Genomic DNA, 19,214 nt, shown 5'->3' on the forward strand with positions numbered 1-19,214 from the left:
TGCTGAGCCACAGCAGCAGCCTGGGAGCTGGACTGAAACAGCCCTGCCATGTGTGGGGTAAATGGTCTGGAGCGTGGCTGTGCCTCCCATCTCTGCAGCCAGGGCCTGGGGACAGAGCAGTGCTGCCACTGGGCTGGGACTGAAGGCTCCTGCCTGAACTGAGCCCTCTGCTCATTTGCAGATGAGCTGCTATTTTTAAATCTCTCTCTATTTTTTTTCCCCCGTTTATTTTTCTATCTGTGGATGACCCTAATTTTGGCTGAGAAGCTTAGAAAAGCAAAGAATGCAAGGTTACTTTAATCTTCTTAAAGTCTGGCACCCTGCTCTGGGCACCCTGTGCCAGGGCCTGCCCACCCTGCCAGGGAGCAATTCCTAATTCCCAGCACCCACCCGTCCCTGCCCTCTGGCAGTGGGAGCCATTCCCGGGTCTGTCGCTGCAGTTCCTGGTGCAGAGTCCCTCCCTGGCTCTCTCGGAGGCTCCTTCAGGTCCTGAGAGCCCCTGGCAGGTGTTGGCACCGGGAGCCAGCCCTGGGTGCCAGCCTGGCCCGTGGCATCCCAGCCCTGCCCGAGGTCTCCCACAGCCTGGGCACCCCGAAGGCTGACCTCAAACCCTGCAGACAGACGGGAATCTCATTCTATAAGGACATGTAAAGATCCAAACATGGAATATTTAAGCCGGTGTTATGCAATGGGAGCTCTTTTAAGTCGTGATTTGTAAAGGCAGTTCAGATAATTTCCTGAAAGACATTCTGCTAATGATTAATTTAGAATATGTTTAATTCAAGTTAGAGAGATCAAAGAGGGAGCATTTTCCCTGTAATGCCATCCGTGGTTTCACACTTTCACCAGATCCCAGGCACCGGGGGGTGTCTGCTTTGTCCTTCTCTGCAATTCCTCTGTGAAGATGGCAGAGGAAAGCGTTCTGCGGGCTCCGTGCTGGTTCGGGGCAGGGGCAGGGAGAGGAGCACATCCCCGAGAGGTTTGCTCAGAGCAGGGGCAGGATGCTGCAGCCGGCCCTCCCCTCCCGCAGCAGCGGCTCCAGGTGGGGCTGCCAGTCCTTCCTTGGGGTCCGGCTGGGGTGATTCAGGAGTTTGGGCTCCTGGATCCTGTGCAGGGCCGCGCCGGCAGCAGCAGCAGCTCCAAAACGTCCGCGCTCCTTCCAGGGCGTGCAGCTGCTGCGCCGAGGCCGGGGGAGAGCCGCGGAGCCGGCAAGGGCTGCAGAAAAGGAGGCTCGGGGGCCCTTCTCGGTGTCTGCAGCTCCCTGACAGCAGGAGGGATCCCCGAGAGGATCGAGGATCGGGCTCTGCCCCAGGGAGCAGGGACAGGAGAGGGAGCAGCCTGGGGCCGGGCACTGGGAGAACTCCTGGGTGCCGAGGGCTCTCCAGCTGCCCGGGGCGGGGCTGCAGTCCGCGTCCCTGCAGGATTTAATGCCGTGCGGATTTAGTGCTGTCCTCGGCAGGGCTGGGGCCGCTTGGACTCGATGGTCTCGGGGGGCTTTTCCTCCCTCGCTGTCCGTGACCGCCTCCGGCAAGGCCGGGGCCGCTCATCCCGGCCGGGTCCCGCCGCGCATCCCGCCGGGGCACAGCGTGCGAGGGGTGAAACCCTCTTTATTTACAGCACGAACACATTCCTGCGCATCCCAGGCAGGGCTCCTGTCCCGTGGGCTTCCCCCGCTGCCGTCTGCGGCTGCTGAGCGCCTGTTTGATCAGATAACGCGCTCATTTGATCAGATCGGGCGCGTTCCGTGTATTTGTCAGGAAGCGGTGTGTCGGTGGGAAGGAAGCAGGCAGCGGGTGTCAGGAGCAGCCTTTGATCGCGGAGATGCGCGGCGGCTCCCGCACACCGGGGCTGCGAGTGAATCACCGGGAGCTCCGGGGAACGGAACGGGAGGCGGCACCGGCCCGACCCACGGGCCGCTGGCAAAGCAGCGGGGGTTTGCAACCCCCGGCCCGAGCGGGGACGAGGAGGAGGAGAGTTTAGGGGGTGTGGTGGCCAAATCTCTGCGCAGGAGAAGCCCGGGGGCAGAGCACACAAACCCGCCTTTGTCTGGCAGCAGGCTGGGTGTGGAACCAGGCGAGGAGAGGCCGACACGGAGCAGATCCGGCGGGGGTGGGGGTAATGCTTTTTATCAGGGCGATGATCTCCCCTACACGGCCGGCTCAGGTGTGAAACTTCCTCCCGGGAGGTATCGGGACACCCGGGCCTGGGGTTTTCATCCCTTCTTATGGGGCATCACCGACTCAGCTGCCCCCCAGGTGGGACGGGAGAAGGCTCTGGAGCCGAAAGTGTCACACCGGGAGCTGTGCGGGGTTCGGGCTGTCCTTGGTGTCACTTCACAAGCTCCAGAGCCCTCACACACATCCCCCGGGCTCTGCCCCGCCGCCCCCTGTGCTGTCACTGACTCTCTTTGTCCTGCAGAGAGATGCCAAGGGCCAGTACCTGTTCGACCTTCTGTGCCACCACCTGAACCTGCTGGAGAAGGATTACTTCGGCATCCGCTTTGTGGACCCCGACAAGCAAAGGGTGAGAGAGCCCCTGCCCGGGCTGGGGGGTGGGCTCAGGCCTGTCCTTGCAGCTGGAAACCAGAACAGATTCACGTTTTGACGCCGAGATCGGGCCATTCACAGCTCCGTGCCGAGGATGCGAGGCTCCAGCGTTGCCTCGGGCAATGGAGAGTGAGAGCAGGAGGCAGAGGCAGGCAGGAGCCGGCCTGACCCAGCTCCCGGCTCGGATCTGTGTCCTGCCGGCCCCGGGCAGCTGCAGCCGGGCCGAGCATGGGGCACAGCCCAGGGAGCTGGATCCCCAGGGAGGGCTGTGGGAGTGCCCTGGGCTCCAGCGGGGCTGGTGCAGAAGGAGCTCCGGGGCCCCTCCGGTCCCTCCTTGCCCTTAGAGCCCGGAGGCTGTGCACGGGAATCGCTGTCCAGTCACGGCTGTCAGGCTTTAATTGCCTTCTTTTCCTTTCAGCACTGGCTGGAGTTCACCAAGTCGGTTGTGAAGCAGATGCGGGGTGAGTGTTGTGGGAGGTCTGGGCAGACTCTGCTCCTTCCACCGTAGATGTATTCCCATTTCCTCCAGCCTGCCCCCCTCGGGGGTCAGTTCCCAGCCCCTGTGCCAGGAGCAGCTCCCCCAGAAGCTGTTCTGGTGGGTTGGGAGCGGGGTTATCCCCACCAGCACAGGGCAGCAGCTCCAGGGAGAGCAGGACAGGAGGGGTGGGGTGAGGGAGTGACACTGGGGAGCAGGGAGTGGGCTGGGTGGTGGGTACAGAGCCACTGGCACTCCCCACAGCTCCGTCAGGGACATCTGCCCTTGCCACAGCCCCTGCAGTGAGGAGAGCCTGTCCCCTCCTTACCGGGGCAGTCTGGGGGAACCAGGCAGGGGGGAGCCCAGTGTGGCCTGGCTGGAGCGGGGCGCTGCGGGGGCAGCGGACAGCCCTGCCCTCTGGTGACACGGTGTCCCTGCCCTCTGGCGACACGGTGTCCCTGCCCTCTGGTGACACGGTGTCCCTGCTCTCTGCAGCACAGCCCCCCTTCACCATGTGCTTCCGTGTCAAGTTCTACCCCACGGACCCCGCGGCGCTGAAGGAGGAGATCACCAGGTGAGGATGGGCACTGCCTGGGGCCTGAGCACAAGGACAGGCTCCTTTTGTAGTCAGGAAAGAGCCACTGGGATTTTCCAGCCAGCCCGGGTGCTTTGGCATTGTTCCTGCTGTGGGGGAAGGACACAGGAGTCCCCACCTGTGCTGGGTCAGCACCTGGAGCTGCTGTGCCTGCTGGGGAGCACAGGCTGAGGGTGGGCAGGCCCTGGATCCCTGGCAGTGCCCCAGGCCAGGCTGGATGGGGCTGGGAGCAGCCTGGGGCAGAGGAAGGTGTCCCTGCCATGGCAGGGCTGGGATGAGATGGGCTTTAAGGTCCTTTCCTGCCTGAGCCATCCCTGGGCTCTGTGATAAAGCCCCTGCCTTGGTCTCTGGGTGCAGGCAGTTCCAGACCCACATTCCAGGGCAGAGCACTCTGAGCACAGCCCCAGCTCTGTGCCACAAGCCCTGCTGCTCAGACTGCTCCCGTTGAGAGGCAGGCGCTGTGCCCTGCCCCAGCACGTCCCCAGCTCGGTGTCCTTGCCGTGCTGGGCAGGCTGGAGCGCCTGCAGCCCCCTGGGATCCCTGCAGGCAGCCAGCCGTGTCCCTGTGACGTGGGCAGCGCTGCACGGAGCTGGCAGCACGGCAGGGCTGCCGGCACAGCCTCTCCTGAGCTTCTATCTTTAGGGGCTCTTGTGCTGCTCTTCCTGCCAGCAGGAAGGACACGAGAGCCCCACGGAGCAGCTCTGCAGAGGGAGCCTGGCTGTGGCTGCCCAGCAGCCCCGAACCCCGGGGGAACTGCCTGGGCAGCTGGGCTGCAGCCTGCACAGAAGGGCTCCGAGCTGGCACCTTCCGTGGGGACACCTGAGAGCCCCCAGGGACAAAGGGTCCCTCCCGTGGGGTCTGGGAGTCTGCAGGGCCAGGCCAGGGGGATGGCTTCCCGTGCCAGGGGCAGGCTGAGCTGGGATATGGGGAGGAAATCCTTCCCTGCAGGGTGGTGAGCCTGCCTCGGGGCAGCCTGGTCAGGTGTGCCCCTGCCCATGGCAGGGGGGGCAATACAGAGAAGAATTTCCTCCCAAAACCTGATCTAACTCTGTCTTCTGCCACCTCCACAGGCCCAGGCAGAGGCTCCCATACAGGTGAGCTGCCCCTGCTTGCTGCCCTTTGAGGTGTGCCTGCAGCTGCAGCTGGAACCTGGGCTTAAAATTCACTTTTTTCTGGACTGAGTCCACTCTAATACCAATATTTCTCTTTAATGTATTTTATCTGTGAAAATTAATGGTTTCCCTCATGATAAACTCAGATTTGAGCAATGAGGTGTGACCGAGGACTGCAGAGTGCAAGCCTGGTTATTTAAATCCATTTCTGAGCGCTCCATTTTGCTCCTTCACTCATGACTTATGTTTTACCAGCTAAAGGTTCTCCCAAACACCACGTGACGCAGCCCAAAATGTTACTTAGGTTTAAATTTATTGGAATGTGCAATCTTTCCAGCATGGTTTGTCCTTTAGCTGGGCACAGAGACAGGGATGGGGAGCACAGGAGGCAGCTGGCCCCGGTGATGCAGCGAGCGCGGAGGAGGGACGTGGGTGCAGACACCGAGACCTGGAAGGACACAGAAAGTTTGGGAAGGAGAAAATCACGTTTTGGGGAAGCTGAACATCCGGGGGAAACGCAGCAGGCACTGGAGGGCTCTGGATCATGAGAGCCTGGCCAGGCTCAGCCCAGCAAGTGCCACGTTGGGCTGCTGGGAGGGAGATGCCAGAGCAAGTGTCTGGTGGCAGGTGTTCCATGTCTGAATGGGCTCTTTGGGTAGCTTGACCTGTGCCTAAGGAAGGGGCTCTCCTCCTGTGCCCAGGTACCTGGTCTTCCTGCAGATCAAGAGGGACCTGTACCACGGCCGGCTGCTCTGCAAGACGTCGGACGCGGCGCTGCTGGCTGCCTACATCCTGCAGGGTGAGGCTGGGGGACAGCAGGGATCCTTTCCCTGCCAGGACCCTGCCATCCCCACTGCCAGCAGCTCACTGCGCCTGCAGTGACAGGGCACCCACCTGGGCTGGGCTGGGGGAGGGTGGGGATGGTGCTGGGCTCTCACCTGCCAGGCCACACCTGCACAGGGTGTCCCCAAGAGCAGCCCCTGGGCTCATCCAGCCCCTGCCCTCCTGCCTGCTCCTGCAGCTGGAGGAGTTAATAAATTTGGGATGGTGACCACCTGCTCCCAGGTGACTGCCACACAAACAGCAAAGTGAATTGGGTGCAGTGAGTGCCTGGCAGAGGATCCCTCCCGGGGGAGGCAGCGGGGTGGGAGCGGCATTCCTGGGCTGGGATGGGGATGGGGATGCTCACTGTGCTCTTCTGGTCCTGCTGCTCTTCCCCACTGGATCTGTCTGCCACCAGCTGAGATTGGGGACTACGACCCGGGGAAGCACCCAGAGGGCTACAGCTCCAAGTTCCAGTTCTTCCCCAAGCACTCGGAGAAGCTGGAGAGGAAAATCGCAGAGATCCACAAGTCAGAGCTGAGGTAGGGGAGCTGAGGGGTCAGGGACACCCAGAGCACCTCTGTCCCCCTTTGGGACTGTCACTCATGTGTCACATCCAGCTGGGACCTGCTCCTGCCTCAGCCAGCACGGCCCAGGGGGCCTCATGGGGACAGGGACTGAGGCTCTCATAAACCCCTGCTGCCCTCACCCCTCGCCAGGGACAAGAGGTGCAGAGGCCATCAGCAATCCCCATTATCCATGGCACTGCTGGTGCCTCTGGAGCTGCGTCCTGAAGGGTTCCCAGAGAGGGAAGTGGGTTTAAGCTCCCAAACACCCACCAAAGGTGTGTCCTTGTGTGCCAGGGGCTGCTGCCTTCTGACACCAAGCTCCCCTTTCCTTCCCCCTGATGCTTGTATGCAAGCAGGGAATCCATCCCTAAATTTGGCAGGTGCCTTTTGACCCTTCCCAGTGCTGCCAGTTCGGCGTGGCTCCTGTGGATGTGGCTGTCAGGAGAGGCTGGGCCAGGGTCCAGTGCTGGGCTCCTGCTGATCCCATAAAAATGTGATGGGAACGTGCTGTGGCTGATGCCTCATCATAACAGAGTCCCTGCAGCTGCCTCTCACCCCCCTGTTTCCATGGAATGTTCTTTTTTCCCTCCTGCAGTGGGCAGACGCCGGCGACTTCAGAGCTGAACTTCCTCAGGAAAGCCCAGACTCTGGAGACCTACGGGGTTGACCCACACCCGTGCAAGGTAAACCAGCTCCTGGCCCATTCCCAGGGCTGCTGCTGGGCTTGGGCTCCTCTCTGGGGCCACTGATGGCCTGCTGAGCTGCTGGGGACTGCCCCCAGTGCATTTGTCCCCTGCAGCAGCTCTGGGGCCGTGCTGGGGCCACCAGCCCTGCTCAGCCCCATCCCTGGCCAGGGGGAGAGCCTGAGGGAGTGGGAGGGTGAGGGTCTGCAACCTCCCAGGGCAGCTCTGGGAAGGTGTTTTCAGCACAGACAGCTGTGGCAGGGTGGTCAATGCCCTCCTGCAGAAGGAGGGGGTTGGAGGCAAGAACCAAGGTCAGTGAGGTGGCTGAGGAGGCACCAGGCATTAATCTGGCTGGGACAGCCCATCCCTCTGCCCTGCCCAGCCCTAAATCCAGTTTGCTGCTGGAAATGCTCTTTATTGACTGAGGCTGTCACTGCATGTGGCTCTCTGCTCCCTGGTAATCCCATCATGTGCAGATGGACGTGGGATACAGAGCAAACAGAGAATTCTGCTCTCAGGCAGTGCCTGTGCTGGGGCTTTTCCTGGGATTGTGCCACATAAACACACACTGGCAGCAAATTTGGGGGGGTTCCCCATTTATGGGCAGTTTCTGAGTACCCAAGAGGTTGCTTTGCACTGAATTCCCTCTGAAGCAGTGGTCTTGCCAGCAGCCACCCACTTGTGACCTTTGCTGCTGCAGGTAATTGCCATCCTTTTACTTCAAGAACCTTTTGAACATATTTGAGTTCCACTAATTAATGCTCCTGTGAGGACAAACATACACTCTTGTATGTCTATCAGCAGCATTTTGCCTAATTCATCAAGAGCTGCCGTTAATGTGCTTAAAGGACCTGGAAACCAAGGCTAAATGAAGCTGATCCTTCTGTTCTCTCCTCCCCAGTGGACTGTGGAGAAGTTTGCATGAGGGGTTGTTCCCTCTCAGCAGCCATCCTCAGTTCAGTGTCCCTTCACTCACTCCTGAGTGAATCTGAGGCTGGAGGCTGTCCCAGATTTGGGAGAGCCCTTTGTGCAGCCCAGGCCTGAGCTGGGGCTGGCTGGGGCAGGGGCACACAGGGATGTCCCTGCTGTGCCGGCTGGGGATGAGTTTGGGCTGCCCCGTGGTGTGCAGCCGTGGGGCTGAGGCTCAGCCCTCTCTGCCTTCCTTTGGCCACTCAGCCTCGGCAGCTGAGATGGGCTTGGGCTCCTGAGCACCCTCAAAACCCTCTGGGGATCGGGGGCCAAACCCCCAGGATGGATCCAGCCAGTGCTGCTGACCCCCAGCTCCGGGGTCTCACAGCCCAGCCTGCCCCTGGCTTCCCTGTGCCCCTCCCTGGGGCTGGGCTGAGGGCTGGCACTGGTTGCTGGGTTTGGACTGGGCTGAAGGCTGGCACTGGGTGCTGGGTTTGGACTGGGCTGAAGGCTGGCACTGGGTGCTGGGTTTGGACTGGGACTGGGCTGAGGGCTGGCACTGGTTACTGGGTTTGGACTGGGACTGGGCTGAAGGCTGGCACTGGTTACTGGGTTTGGACTGGGACTGGGCTGAAGGCTGGCACTGGGTGCTGGGTTTGGACTGGGACTGGGCTGAAGGCTGGCACTGGTTACTGGGTTTGGACTGGGACTGGGCTGAAGGCTGGCACTGGGTGCTGGGTTTGGACTGGGACTGGGCTGAGGGCTGGCACTGGTTACTGGGTTTGGACTGGGACTGGGCTGAAGGCTGGCACTGGTTACTGGGTTTGGACTGGGCTGAGGGCTGGCACTGGGTGCTGGGTTTGGACTGGGACTGGGCTGAGGGCTGGCACTGGTTACTGGGTTTGGACTGGGCTGAAGGCTGGCACTGGTTACTGGGTTTGGACTGGGACTGGGCTGAAGGCTGGCACTGGTTACTGGGTTTGGACTGGGACTGGGACTGAGGGCTGGCACTGGTTACTGGGTTTGGACTGGGACTGGGCTGAGGGCTGGCACTGGTTGCTGGGTTTGGACTGGGACTGGGCTGAAGGCTGGCACTGGGTGCTGGGTTTGGACTGGGACTCGGATAAAGGCTGGCACTGGTTACTGGGTTTGGACTGGGCTGAAGGCTGGCACTGGGTGCTGGGTTTGGACTGGGACTGGGCTGAAGGCTGGCACTGGTTACTGGGTTTGGACTGGGACTGGGCTGAAGGCTGGCACTGGTTCCTGGGTTTGGACTGGGACTGGGCTGAAGGCTGGCACTGGTTACTGGGTTTGGACTGGGACTGGGCTGAAGGCTGGCACTCTTTGCTGGGTTTGGACTGGGATTGGGCTAAAGAGCTGGCACTGGTTACTGGGTTTGGACTGGGACTGGGCTGAAGGCTGGCACTGGTTGCTGGGTTTGGACTGGCTCGGTGCCACCCGGGCACTGGCTGGGCAGGGCTCCGAGGGAGGCGACTACAGCTGGGGGTTATCGTGTTCTGGGTTAATTGCTATATTTAAGGTATATATATTTAGGACTTGGACGTCAGTGATCCTTGTGGGTCCCTTCCAACTCAGGATATTCTGTGATAATATAATAAATAACCATATTAAACTATATATATTATAGTAATTATATATACAAAATAAATCGTGTATATCTATATAATAACTATGTATACTTACACAGAGTAATACAGTTACTATGTATATATATATATATAAATATGTAGATATATAAATACACATTAATTGCAACAATTACAACATGGTATTATATTAATAGCAGGAATTCTATAAATGTCAGTATGGCATTTAATGTAGACAATAACAGGTCGCTGTGGCACCCTGCTGGCAGCGCTGGCACCGGGTGGGGCAGTGCCTGGCCCTGGGGCTGGGGGGACAGTGGCATGCCAGCTGTGCTGGTGGCCAGCAGCTGCACGAGCCCTGGCTGTTGCCTTGCAGGACGTGTCTGGCAATGCAGCGTTCCTGGCCTTCACCCCCTTCGGCTTCGTCGTTCTGCAGGGCAACAAGAGAGTGCACTTCATCAAGTGGTGAGTTCACCTCATCGCCTGGGGAGCCCACTGCCAGTGTGAGGAGCTCACTCCCAGTGTGAGGAGCTCACTGCCAGTGTGGGGAGCTCACTGCCAGGGTGGGGAGCTCACTGCCAGGGTGGGGAGCTCACTGCCAGTGTGGGGAGCTCACTGCCAGTGTGAGGAGCTCACTGCCAGTGTGAGGAGCTCACTGCCAGGGTGAGGAGCTCACTCCCAGTGTGAATTCACTCCCAGTGTGAGGAGCTCACTCCCAGTGTGAATCACTCCCAGTGTGAATTCACTCCCAGTGTGAGGAGCTCACTCCCAGTGTGAATTCACTCCCAGTGTGAGGAGCTCACTGCCAGTGTGAGGAGCTCCCTGCCAGCGGTGATTTCCCCCCAGGGGCTCCCCTCGCTCCCTGGCATCCCCGGGGTGGCCGAGGAGTGGCTGAGGAGTGGCCAAGGGGTGCCTGGCTGTGTGGGCACAGCTCCCACCTGCCTGTCCTTGTCCCCCCAGGAACGAGGTGACCAAGATGAAATTCGAAGGGAAGACTTTCTATCTGTACGTAAGTCAGAAGGAGGTGAGTGCTCCCCCTCCCCAGGGACACCCTGGCACAGCCTGCTCCTCCCTTCAGCTCTCTGGGATCGTGGCAGCAGCGTCACCCTGGCCTGCAGGGCAGGCACATGGGGACAGCAGCTGCAGCTCTGTGCCACTGCTGGGGTCACCTCCCTGCTCCTGCTGGTGCCCAGATGTGGGCATTGGACCCCACAGCCCCCTCAGCCCCAGGCCAGGCCACACGTGCCTCTGCCAGGACCCCCAGAGCTCCTGGCCATGCCCACCCTTGGGAATATTCCCAAGGTGCTTCTGCAGTGCCATCACCCCTCAAAGTCAGCCAGAGCTCCTCTGGCTGGGCTTGGCTCCCACAGGAGCCATCAGCAGGAATTTTTAAAAGCCCCTGTGCCTCTGGCTGCTCCCAAAGGCTGGGAGGTGTGGACACATCTGCCCATTCCTCATGCCAGGTGCTGCACCAGACTGATCCCTGCATCCCAAATAGCTCCAGAGCAGGATCTGTCCGTGCCAGGGCCACTCTCCAGCTCTGTATGCTCCACTCTTTGTCTGTGGGATGAGCACCACTCCCTGCTCTCCCCCTGATGCCCTGTCTTTTTCTTTTAGGAGAAGAAAATTGTTCTCACCTATTTTGCCCCAACACCAGAAGCCTGCAAACACCTCTGGAAGTGTGGGATCGAGAACCAGGCTTTCTACAAGTACGTGCTGCTTTGTGGGGTGTGCTGCAGCCCCCGTGGGTTGGTGCCCACCTGTGGGCTCCATCCAGGCACTGGGGTCGGTCACTGGCTGTGTGGCACCTTGTCCCAGTGGTCAGTCACTGCCATGTGGCACCTTGTCCCAGTGGTCAGTCCCTGGCTGTGTGGCACCTTGTCCCAGTGGTCAGTCACTGCCATGTGGCACCTTGTCCCAGTGGTCAATCACTGGCCATGTGGCACCTTGTCCCAGTGGTCAGTCCCTGGCCATGTGGCACCTTGTCCCAGCAGCCCTGGCAGAGCCACCAGAAGCACCAGTGCCCTGGATGGGTCTCTGCCCTGCAGGGTCCCTCCTTTCCCAGCCCCTCTGTGCTCATCCCTCCTCACAAAGTCCCATCAGGAAATGATAACTAATTATTTGGGATGAAGCCTGGCATGCCAAGCAGCCCCATCCTGTTGGTGCCATTCTTAACCCAGGCCACTTTGTGCCTGGTAATGAGTTTTATTTTAATCAGCAAGCTGAGACAGAGCAAGCGATGCATTCCCACCGGGAATTCTGCAATCAGCAGCTGCAATCAGCAGGTTTCACTCCTCATTACATGAACATGAAATGAAATTGCAATATTGCTTTACAAATCTCTCTGTGATTCATCGTGGCAGCGGATCGCTGCTGGGTCCTGCACCCTGCGGGGGCACCACGGGCTGGCCCGGGGTGCTCCTGGGGTCAGGGATCAGCTCCTGTGGGATGGGGAGCTGGGAGGGTCCCTCTGGCAGCTTCACCCACCTGCCCAGAGGGGCTGAGACTGTCACCCTGCAGCTCCCAGGCCATGGGGGCTGTCAGCCCCAGAGAGTGCCCTGGGTGCACGTGGGTGTCACTGCTGGGTGCACGTGGGTGTCACTGCTGGCCCCAGAGAGTGCCAGCCCTGCACATGGGTGTCACTGCTGGCCCTGGGGACCCAGCAGGAGCTGTGGCCCGAGCCCCCTGCAGAGCCCCTGGCAGTGTGTCTGTCCTGGCTGCCATCAGGGATGGGCTGTGTGGCTGCAGGTGCTGTGTCCTACTGGCCAGTGCCACCTACCCCTGCCAGCAGCGGGGTGACACTCCCAGGGCTCTGCTGCTGTCACCTGGCCTCGCTGGGATGCTCCCAGGGCTTGGCAGGACTCTCAGAGTTCTCCTGGGCTGTTGCAGGTTGGAGAAGTCGAGCCAGGTGCGGACAGTGTCCAGCAGCAACCTGTTCTTCAAGGGAAGCCGCTTCCGCTACAGGTAAACCCTGCACAGGTAAACCCTGCACAGGTAAACCCTGCACAGGTAAACCCTGGTGCAGGGAAACCCTGGCACAGGTAAACCCTGGCGCAGGGAAACCCTGGCGCAGGGAAACCCTGGCACAGGGAAACCCTGGTGCAGGTAACCCTGGCACAGGTAAACCCTGGCACAGGTAAACCCTGGCGCAGGGAAACCCTGGTGCAGGTAACCCTGGTGCAGGTAAACCCTGGTGCAAGTAAACCCTGGCACAGGGAAACCCTGGCAGGAGCAGCTGCTGGGTGTGTTCCTGCGTGCTCCTTGGGGAGCAGCTTGGGGCTGCAGTGGCCCAGGGACATCTCAGGGTCTCCAGAGATCCCCCCCATTGCAGCACTGACCCCACCAGGCCACCTCCACCACTGCCTCTGTGTCACAGAGGCCACCGCTGTCCCCAGCTCACAGGACAGGGTTTGGAGGGACAGGAGTGGAGGATGGGAGAGGATGGGAGATCTGGGTGTTGAGAAGAACGAGGTGGGAAACAAATCAGCACTATCCCTAAATTCCTGTGCTGAGCTGCTGGAGCGAGAGCCCGGACCGGGGACCTCCTGTCTCCAGGATGACACCCCAGTGTGTGCCCTCACCAGGCACAGTGCTGGCACCCTCCTCGCTGGCCTGGGAGGGCCTGGATGCCCATGTTGTGTCCATCTCAGCTGAGGAGAGGTGATCGCTGGTGTCCAGCATCCCATGCCAGAAGAAGCAGCAAAATATGGTGGCAGAGGTGTCAGCCCAGGCTTCTCCATTGCCCCCATTCCCCTGGAGAAAACATTTCTGCTTTCCCCTGGAGCTGTGTGGGGAGGGGCCCAGGCTGTGCACGGGGTGCCCACGTGGCTGCCAGGGCTGTGCCCTTGTCCTCACCTGTGCTGCTCTTGACCCACCTGCAGCGGCCGCGTCGCCAAGGAGGTGATGGAGTCCAGCGCCAAGATCAAGAGGGAGCCCCCCGAGATCCACAGGTGAGAGCCTGGCAGCAGCTCCAGGGGTGGGAGCCGGGGTGGGAGCGTGCCCAGGGCGCTGCCGTGTGCCCCCAGCGCTGGCTCTGTCCTGGCCCTGACCCTGTCCCCACTCCTGTCCCCAGGGCCGGGCTGGTGCCCAGCAGGAGCTGCCCCTCCATCACGCACGGCCCCCGGCTGAGCAGCGTGCCCCGCACCCGGCGGAGAGCCGTCCACATCTCCATCATGGAAGGTAGGACACGGGGCAGCCCTGCCCAGCAGGCTGGGGCACGGGAACACACACACCTGGGCACCTGCAGGGACAGGGACACAGGGACACAGGGACAGGGGCACCTGAACACAGGGGTGCACACAGACACAGGCACACAGACAGACACAGGCACACAGATGCACGTACACACAATGACAATGTGCACACAGACACACACACACGTGCACAATGTCCAGCTGAGGCTTCGGCCCCGGTGGCTTGTCCTCAGCAAAGCTGGTGTTTCACCAGGCTGGAGCAGGGAGGCTGCTCCTTCCCATGCTGGGGCTGTGTCAAAGGAGGATGCACTGGGAAGAAGGTCTGGCAAAAGGAAAAACACTGGAGACACAGGGAGCAGCTGTGGAGGTGCTCCACGGGGCTGGGGACATGCTGGGGGCTGTGGCTGTGCTGCTGGTGGTGGCTGTGTCACCTGCTGGTGACAGTGTCCAACTCCCAGTGACATGGCTGTTCCCTGCCCCTGGATGGGGCCAGCCCTGCCCCAGCACAGCCACCCCGATCCTGGTCCTGGTCTCGGAATGCAGGCAGGGACATGGACTGTCTGCCCCGTGGGCGGGATTTAATTCCACCAAGGGATCCCTGGGTCGGTGGCAGTGCCAGTTTTGGGGATGGAAGCAGACAGGGTCACCTCTGCCACCCAGTTACATGTGACAGTCTGTCCCCCAGATGCCGCTGGGAAGCAGCCAGCGCATTAAATCACCTCCCACCATAAATCACCCCGAGCCGGTTCCACCCCTTTGCTTTTCCTCACTCCCACCTCAGCTCGGTCCCGTGGGAATGCGGGTGCCCAAAATAGTGCTGAGCCCGGGGCCGGCGGCAGCGCCGCTCTCAGAGCCGTGCCCGCGCCCCGTGCGTCCCCGTGCCACCATGGTGAAGTGCCTGGTGAGGATCAGAACCAGGGTCAGCGTGCACCTGTGGCTCATCAACCACTGCTGCCGGGCCGTGCGGGTGCGGGTGCTGGCGCTGGGGCCGCGGCTGCTCTCCCGGGCCCTGGGCATCCTGCCCCTGCTCCCCGCTGCCCCCGGCCTCGGCCACGACGCTGCCTGCGGCCCCGGGGACCCACCGGAGCCAGGTAACGCTGCGCCGCGGGGCTGGCTCTCCTGGAGCGCCCGGGGCTCCCAGGGACTGTGGTCCTGTAGTCAGCTGGTGAGCTGGTGGGGTGCAGGAAGGAATGTGGGGGGCAGGAATGAATGTGGGGTGCAGGAAGGAATGTGGGGTGCAGGAAGGAATGTGGGGGGCAGGAATGTGGGGTGCAGGGTATGTGTGGCTGAGGTCTCCTGGACTCCAGGTTGTTGTTGTTACCACAGAGCAGCTCTGGTGGTGGGGCTGGACTCGGATTTCCAGGATTTTCCAGCTTCTGCTGCCAGTCCTGTGGAAGCAGATGGCAGGAGGGTTTGGGTCTGGGGGCCAGCGCTGCTGTCACTGTGGTGATGAGCAGTGACACCCCCTCAGGGGCTGTCCCCCATGTCGGGGACACAGTGGGTGCCGTGGGGAGCGTTCCCATGGGAGGGGAAAGCGCCGAGCTGGCAGGGAGAGAACATGTTCCCTCCTCACTGCCCGGGAGCACAGCGTTGCTGTGGCCCTCATCCGGGCAGCGCTCACAAAGGAGAGGCTGCAAATCCCCGGGAATGCGGCTGGATCAGCTCCGGGTGTTCCCCTTCACCCTCCGGCAGCCAGGCCGTGGTGACAGCATGTCGAGGTGCTTCAGTGCACTGTGCTCTTCCCCCGGGACAGGTCCAGCCCCGTCCCTCTCCAGCTGCCTGCAGGGTGGCCCTGGGGACCAGCTCGTCCCCTCCATGACCTTCAGACACCCTCCCTGGAGCTGGGGCCACTGCAATGGCAGAGTTCCTATCCCCCCCACCTGCCAGAACCACCAGATACAAGTTCCTTATGTGCGTGGTTTCTTGGAATTTGAGGATTTGGAGGAGATGAAGGCAGGGGCAGGAGTTCCTTGGCACAAAGGACCAAAGCTCAGTCTGGTACAGGGCTGGGAGCTGGTGCAGGGGCTGGCACAGAGCTCCTGCCACGGCTCCTGCTTGGGTGTGAGCGATGTGAAACATTTGGTTTGTGGTGAACTCAGAGCAGCCTGCGCTGCAGGGGCTCCTGCACGTGATGGGGACACCTGCCCTGTGTGCTGGGGGACACCCACCCCCTCCAGCCCAGCAGGACCCTCTGTTCGTGCACCTCCCACCCGGGGTTCTCGTCACCGGCACCCATCCCTGTCCCCCGAGATGGCCGAGCCCCCAGCCCGTCCCGTCTGTGTCACCTGCCCGTGGCGCCCCGGTGCCACAGCTGGCGCTGCCAGCGGCAGAGGGGCCCCAAGCACTGTGGGCACTGCCAGGGGTGTTGTCACTGTCACCTCAGGGCAGCTACAGCCCGCGGGTGCGTGTGATGGCCTGCGGAACAACCCGGACCCTGCTGCGGTCCCGGCTGGCAGCCAGCGGCTGCTGGTGCCAGTGACAAACCAGGCGGGTGTTGAGGTGTCACTGCCGCAGTCACAGGTCGCGTTTAAGGGGCTGCAGGTCCCGAAGGACCGACAATAACAACAAGAAGCAACGAGCCAGGGCAGCCGCTGCGCTCCGTCCCGCGGGGACACCGGCGTGGGGCAGTGCGGGCGGCTCCCGGCTGTGGAGAGGAACCCCCTGCACCCCCCTGATCGTCCCTCGCCCCTCCCCTGTCTCCTCAGGCCTGGAGTCCCTCCGCGACAGCGCCCACTCGACCCCGGTGCGCTCGGCTTCCCACGGCGACGCCTTCGCGGGCCCCGGCCGGAGCGGCCGCGCCGAGAGCAGCGAGCGGGTGGCCGTGATCGCCGACGAGAGCTACAGCCCCGCCGACAGCGTGCTGCCCACGCCCGTGGCCGAGCACAGCCTGGAGCTGATGCTGCTGTCCCGCCAGGCCAACGGGGCCCCGTGCAGCATCGAGGAGGAGAAGGAGTCGGAGGCGGGCACGCCGGCGGCAGAGGCGGAGGGCGAGCTGCGGGCGCTGTGCCCGGGCGCCGGCGGCCTGGGGCCGGCACAGGCCCAACAGGTGAATAAGTTTCTTTTAAGTGTCCTCCGTTTGCTCCTTGTGACAGTTGGACTCCTCTTTGTTTTGCTCCTCCTCCTGATCGTCCTTACCGAGTCCGACCTTGACACTGCCTTTTTCCGTGATATCCGCCAGACCCCAGAGTTCGAGCAGTTCCATTACCAATACTTTTGTCCCCTCAGGCGATGGTTTGCCTGCAAGCTCCGCGCCGTGGTAAACCTGCTCATTGACACCTGAAGGCAGGAGCCACCACGGGGGCCTGGACCTGCCGCCGTCACTCACTAACCCTCCCCTCCCGACCCAGAGCCCGGCCGGCCGAGGAGGCGGCTTTCCGGGAGGAAGAGGAGGGTGGGCGCAGCCCCCGGAGCCCCCTCCTCCCCGTGCTCCCACCCCCGGAGCCCGCACAACACCTCCCGTCCCGATCCCACGCTCACGACTTGGGAAGCACCGAGCAGAGGGGAATTCTTTGCTCTGCCAGCCCGGCCGGGGCTGGCGGGGCCGTTCCGCAGGAGCTTTAGCAATGGTGCTACTGAGGTTTCATTTAACACTCGTGTACTGTTACGGTATTCAATCCGCACTGTGCCCGCCGCCCCCGCCCTCCACGAACCGCTTGGCAGAGCCCTCCCCGCTCACCGGAGCCTCCCGGGAGGTGACGGAGCCGCCACGCTCTCGGGGACGCCCCGGTGCCCTCCTCCCCGCAGCGCAGCCATCCGGAGCCCTCGCCCTGCCGCGGACTCGGCCCTCCGCCACTTTTTTAAGCCTTGAAGCATCGGTGCTCCCGAGGGCAGGGGAGCATGGAAGCCGGGGGACGCGAACCTGGCGCGGAGCTGTAGTGACTGTGTCAGATTTATTGGGATGACCTTTACCCTCCGCCAGTTGTACCTGTTTTGTAAAAAAACCAAGCAAAAAGAAGAAAAAAACAAAAACAAACAAAAAAAAAAAAGAGAGACATTTCAAGGTCTATTTTAACAAGGAAAAGCTATTTTGTTATCAGATCTAATCCAGTCTTTTTTTACTTTACGGATGGGTGACCGTGGGTGCCGGTACCGAGCGGCTCCCAGTGAGCAACGGTTTAAGAGTAAACGCCAGGAGCCCAAGGCCAGCCGAGCCCTGCTGGGTTTGGGACAGAGAAGGAGCTCTGCTTTTGGGACTCTTCCCAAGAGAACACAAGTTCAGAAGCGCAGGTGACACTGAAGAAGCCAACGGACACCTTTAGCCCCGACCAACGCTGAGTGCAAGTCAATAAACCCAAGTGATGGTGAGGACCCCCGGACTGTTGGTCACCAGGAGCAGCAGCCCATCCGCAGGGAGCAATAACAGCCAGTTCTGGTTAGGCTGGGGTGACAAGTTGGACACATCAGCAAAAAAATTAAAAAAAAACACACATGGGTAGAAACAGCTGAGCAAGTTTAATTTCATCTCAGGGAGAGATTTTTCTGTAAGCTGGGGCCATAACTGCAGTTTTACAAAGCCTGACGTCCGTGTTGTCTTTGAGCATCCAGCAGCCACCGCCGGGCGGGACGGTGACGTTGGGCCTCTCCTTGTCACTGCAATAAGGGGAGAGGTCCCGTGGGGGCACAGCCCCCCGCCTGGGTCCCAGCACGGCCCGAGGAGGGGTGGGTCCAGCCCCGGCTCCAGAGCACGGCAGGAGCCGGGGGAAGGCTCCAGGAGCCCGGGGGAAGGCTCCAGGAGGCGGAGGAGCTATTTTTTTACATGATAATCCTCTTTTATGCAACATAGCAGAATTAACTCTTAGTGTAGTGTTCCTACCTCAGCCCATAGCGCTGATGTTTCTATGCAGTTGTGCTCGTCCCGACGCTGACATTTTTTACCCCGGGTTAACGCTGCAGTGTCGTCCTTCCTCCTCTCCTCCTCCTCCTCCTCCTCTCCTCACGGCAATGTTCTGTGTGACGTGTGACAGCACAGCTCCATCCCGCGCTCCATCCTTCTCAGACACATCCTCTGAGCCCCAGCTGGGCCCTTCCACCTCGGCTTTCCTCGGGTGACGCTCCGTGCCAGCCCCAGGTCACCTCTGCCGCTGTCCCCCAGCGTTTTACTGCAGAACCACGAGAATTGGTGATTTTCTGTTGTACGTTTCTCCCGTCGGTCCCAGATCCTGTCGTGTGTTTCAGGCCGTTAGTTTCGCCCGTCTTTCTATCAAAATGTTGTTTCCATAGGTTCTGAGATCAGAAACCCATGAATCTCGTCCTAGCATACTGCATCTTTCAGCAGTAGACAGTAAAATACCTGAAAATGTGAATTTCTTAGTTTTCATAAAGAAAACCTAGAGATTAACCTTTCATGTGCCAAATACTGTAAGTTACATCTTTTTTTCCTTCAAAATGTACCTTTTTCTACATATCCAATACCTTAGTTAGCATAAAATCATTGGTGCCATGAAAAGTATTTTTAAATTTAAATAAATATTTAAATATCATGAAAAGCAGAGTTGGGATGAGCTTTGTTCAGTGATTCTGATTTTTGTGAAAACAGCTCAGAGTGTGAGAAATTTGGTCTTTTAGGAGCTTCTCACTGGAGCGAGAGTTCCAGAGCTGCAGGTGAGTCCCTCACACGTCTCTGCACTCCAGGAGCACAATTTCACAAAGGCACCTGGGAGTTTCAAGCCCCTCACCACAAGGAAGGCACGGAGGGGCTGCAGA

The 19,214-nt window shown here is 60.6% G+C and overlaps 1 protein-coding gene across 3 annotated transcripts in view; it reads left to right on the forward strand.

The window, feature by feature from the left end:
• FRMD5 (FERM domain containing 5) overlaps positions 1 to 19,172 on the forward strand; it is a gene marked incomplete at its 5' end in the record, with an annotated part of 58,519 nt that extends 39,347 nt beyond the window's left edge. Inside the window, 13 exons of one of the 3 annotated variants that reach the window (XM_084213930.1) lie at positions 2,419 to 2,523; positions 2,965 to 3,007; positions 3,517 to 3,595; positions 5,430 to 5,527; positions 5,969 to 6,092; positions 6,715 to 6,802; positions 9,695 to 9,783; positions 10,279 to 10,342; positions 10,936 to 11,027; positions 12,208 to 12,282; positions 13,200 to 13,268; positions 13,391 to 13,497; positions 16,217 to 19,172. In XM_084213930.1, the coding sequence (XP_084070056.1) occupies positions 2,419 to 2,523; positions 2,965 to 3,007; positions 3,517 to 3,595; positions 5,430 to 5,527; positions 5,969 to 6,092; positions 6,715 to 6,802; positions 9,695 to 9,783; positions 10,279 to 10,342; positions 10,936 to 11,027; positions 12,208 to 12,282; positions 13,200 to 13,268; positions 13,391 to 13,497; positions 16,217 to 16,791 (1,608 nt within the window). In that variant the 3' untranslated portion in view covers positions 16,792 to 19,172. Of the gene's footprint in view, positions 1 to 2,418; positions 2,524 to 2,964; positions 3,008 to 3,512; positions 3,596 to 5,429; positions 5,528 to 5,968; positions 6,093 to 6,714; positions 6,803 to 9,694; positions 9,784 to 10,278; positions 10,343 to 10,935; positions 11,028 to 12,207; positions 12,283 to 13,199; positions 13,269 to 13,390; positions 13,498 to 16,216 lie in introns of those variants that run through there. The other 2 variants (XM_084213931.1, XM_084213932.1) reach the window with 2 other exon arrangements.
• Between the last annotated feature and the right edge of the window lie 42 nt (positions 19,173 to 19,214).

The sequence above is a fragment of the Fringilla coelebs genome (genome assembly GCF_963513975.1).
Source record: "Fringilla coelebs genome assembly, chromosome: 12".
Taxonomy (NCBI): Eukaryota; Metazoa; Chordata; class Aves; order Passeriformes; family Fringillidae; genus Fringilla; species Fringilla coelebs.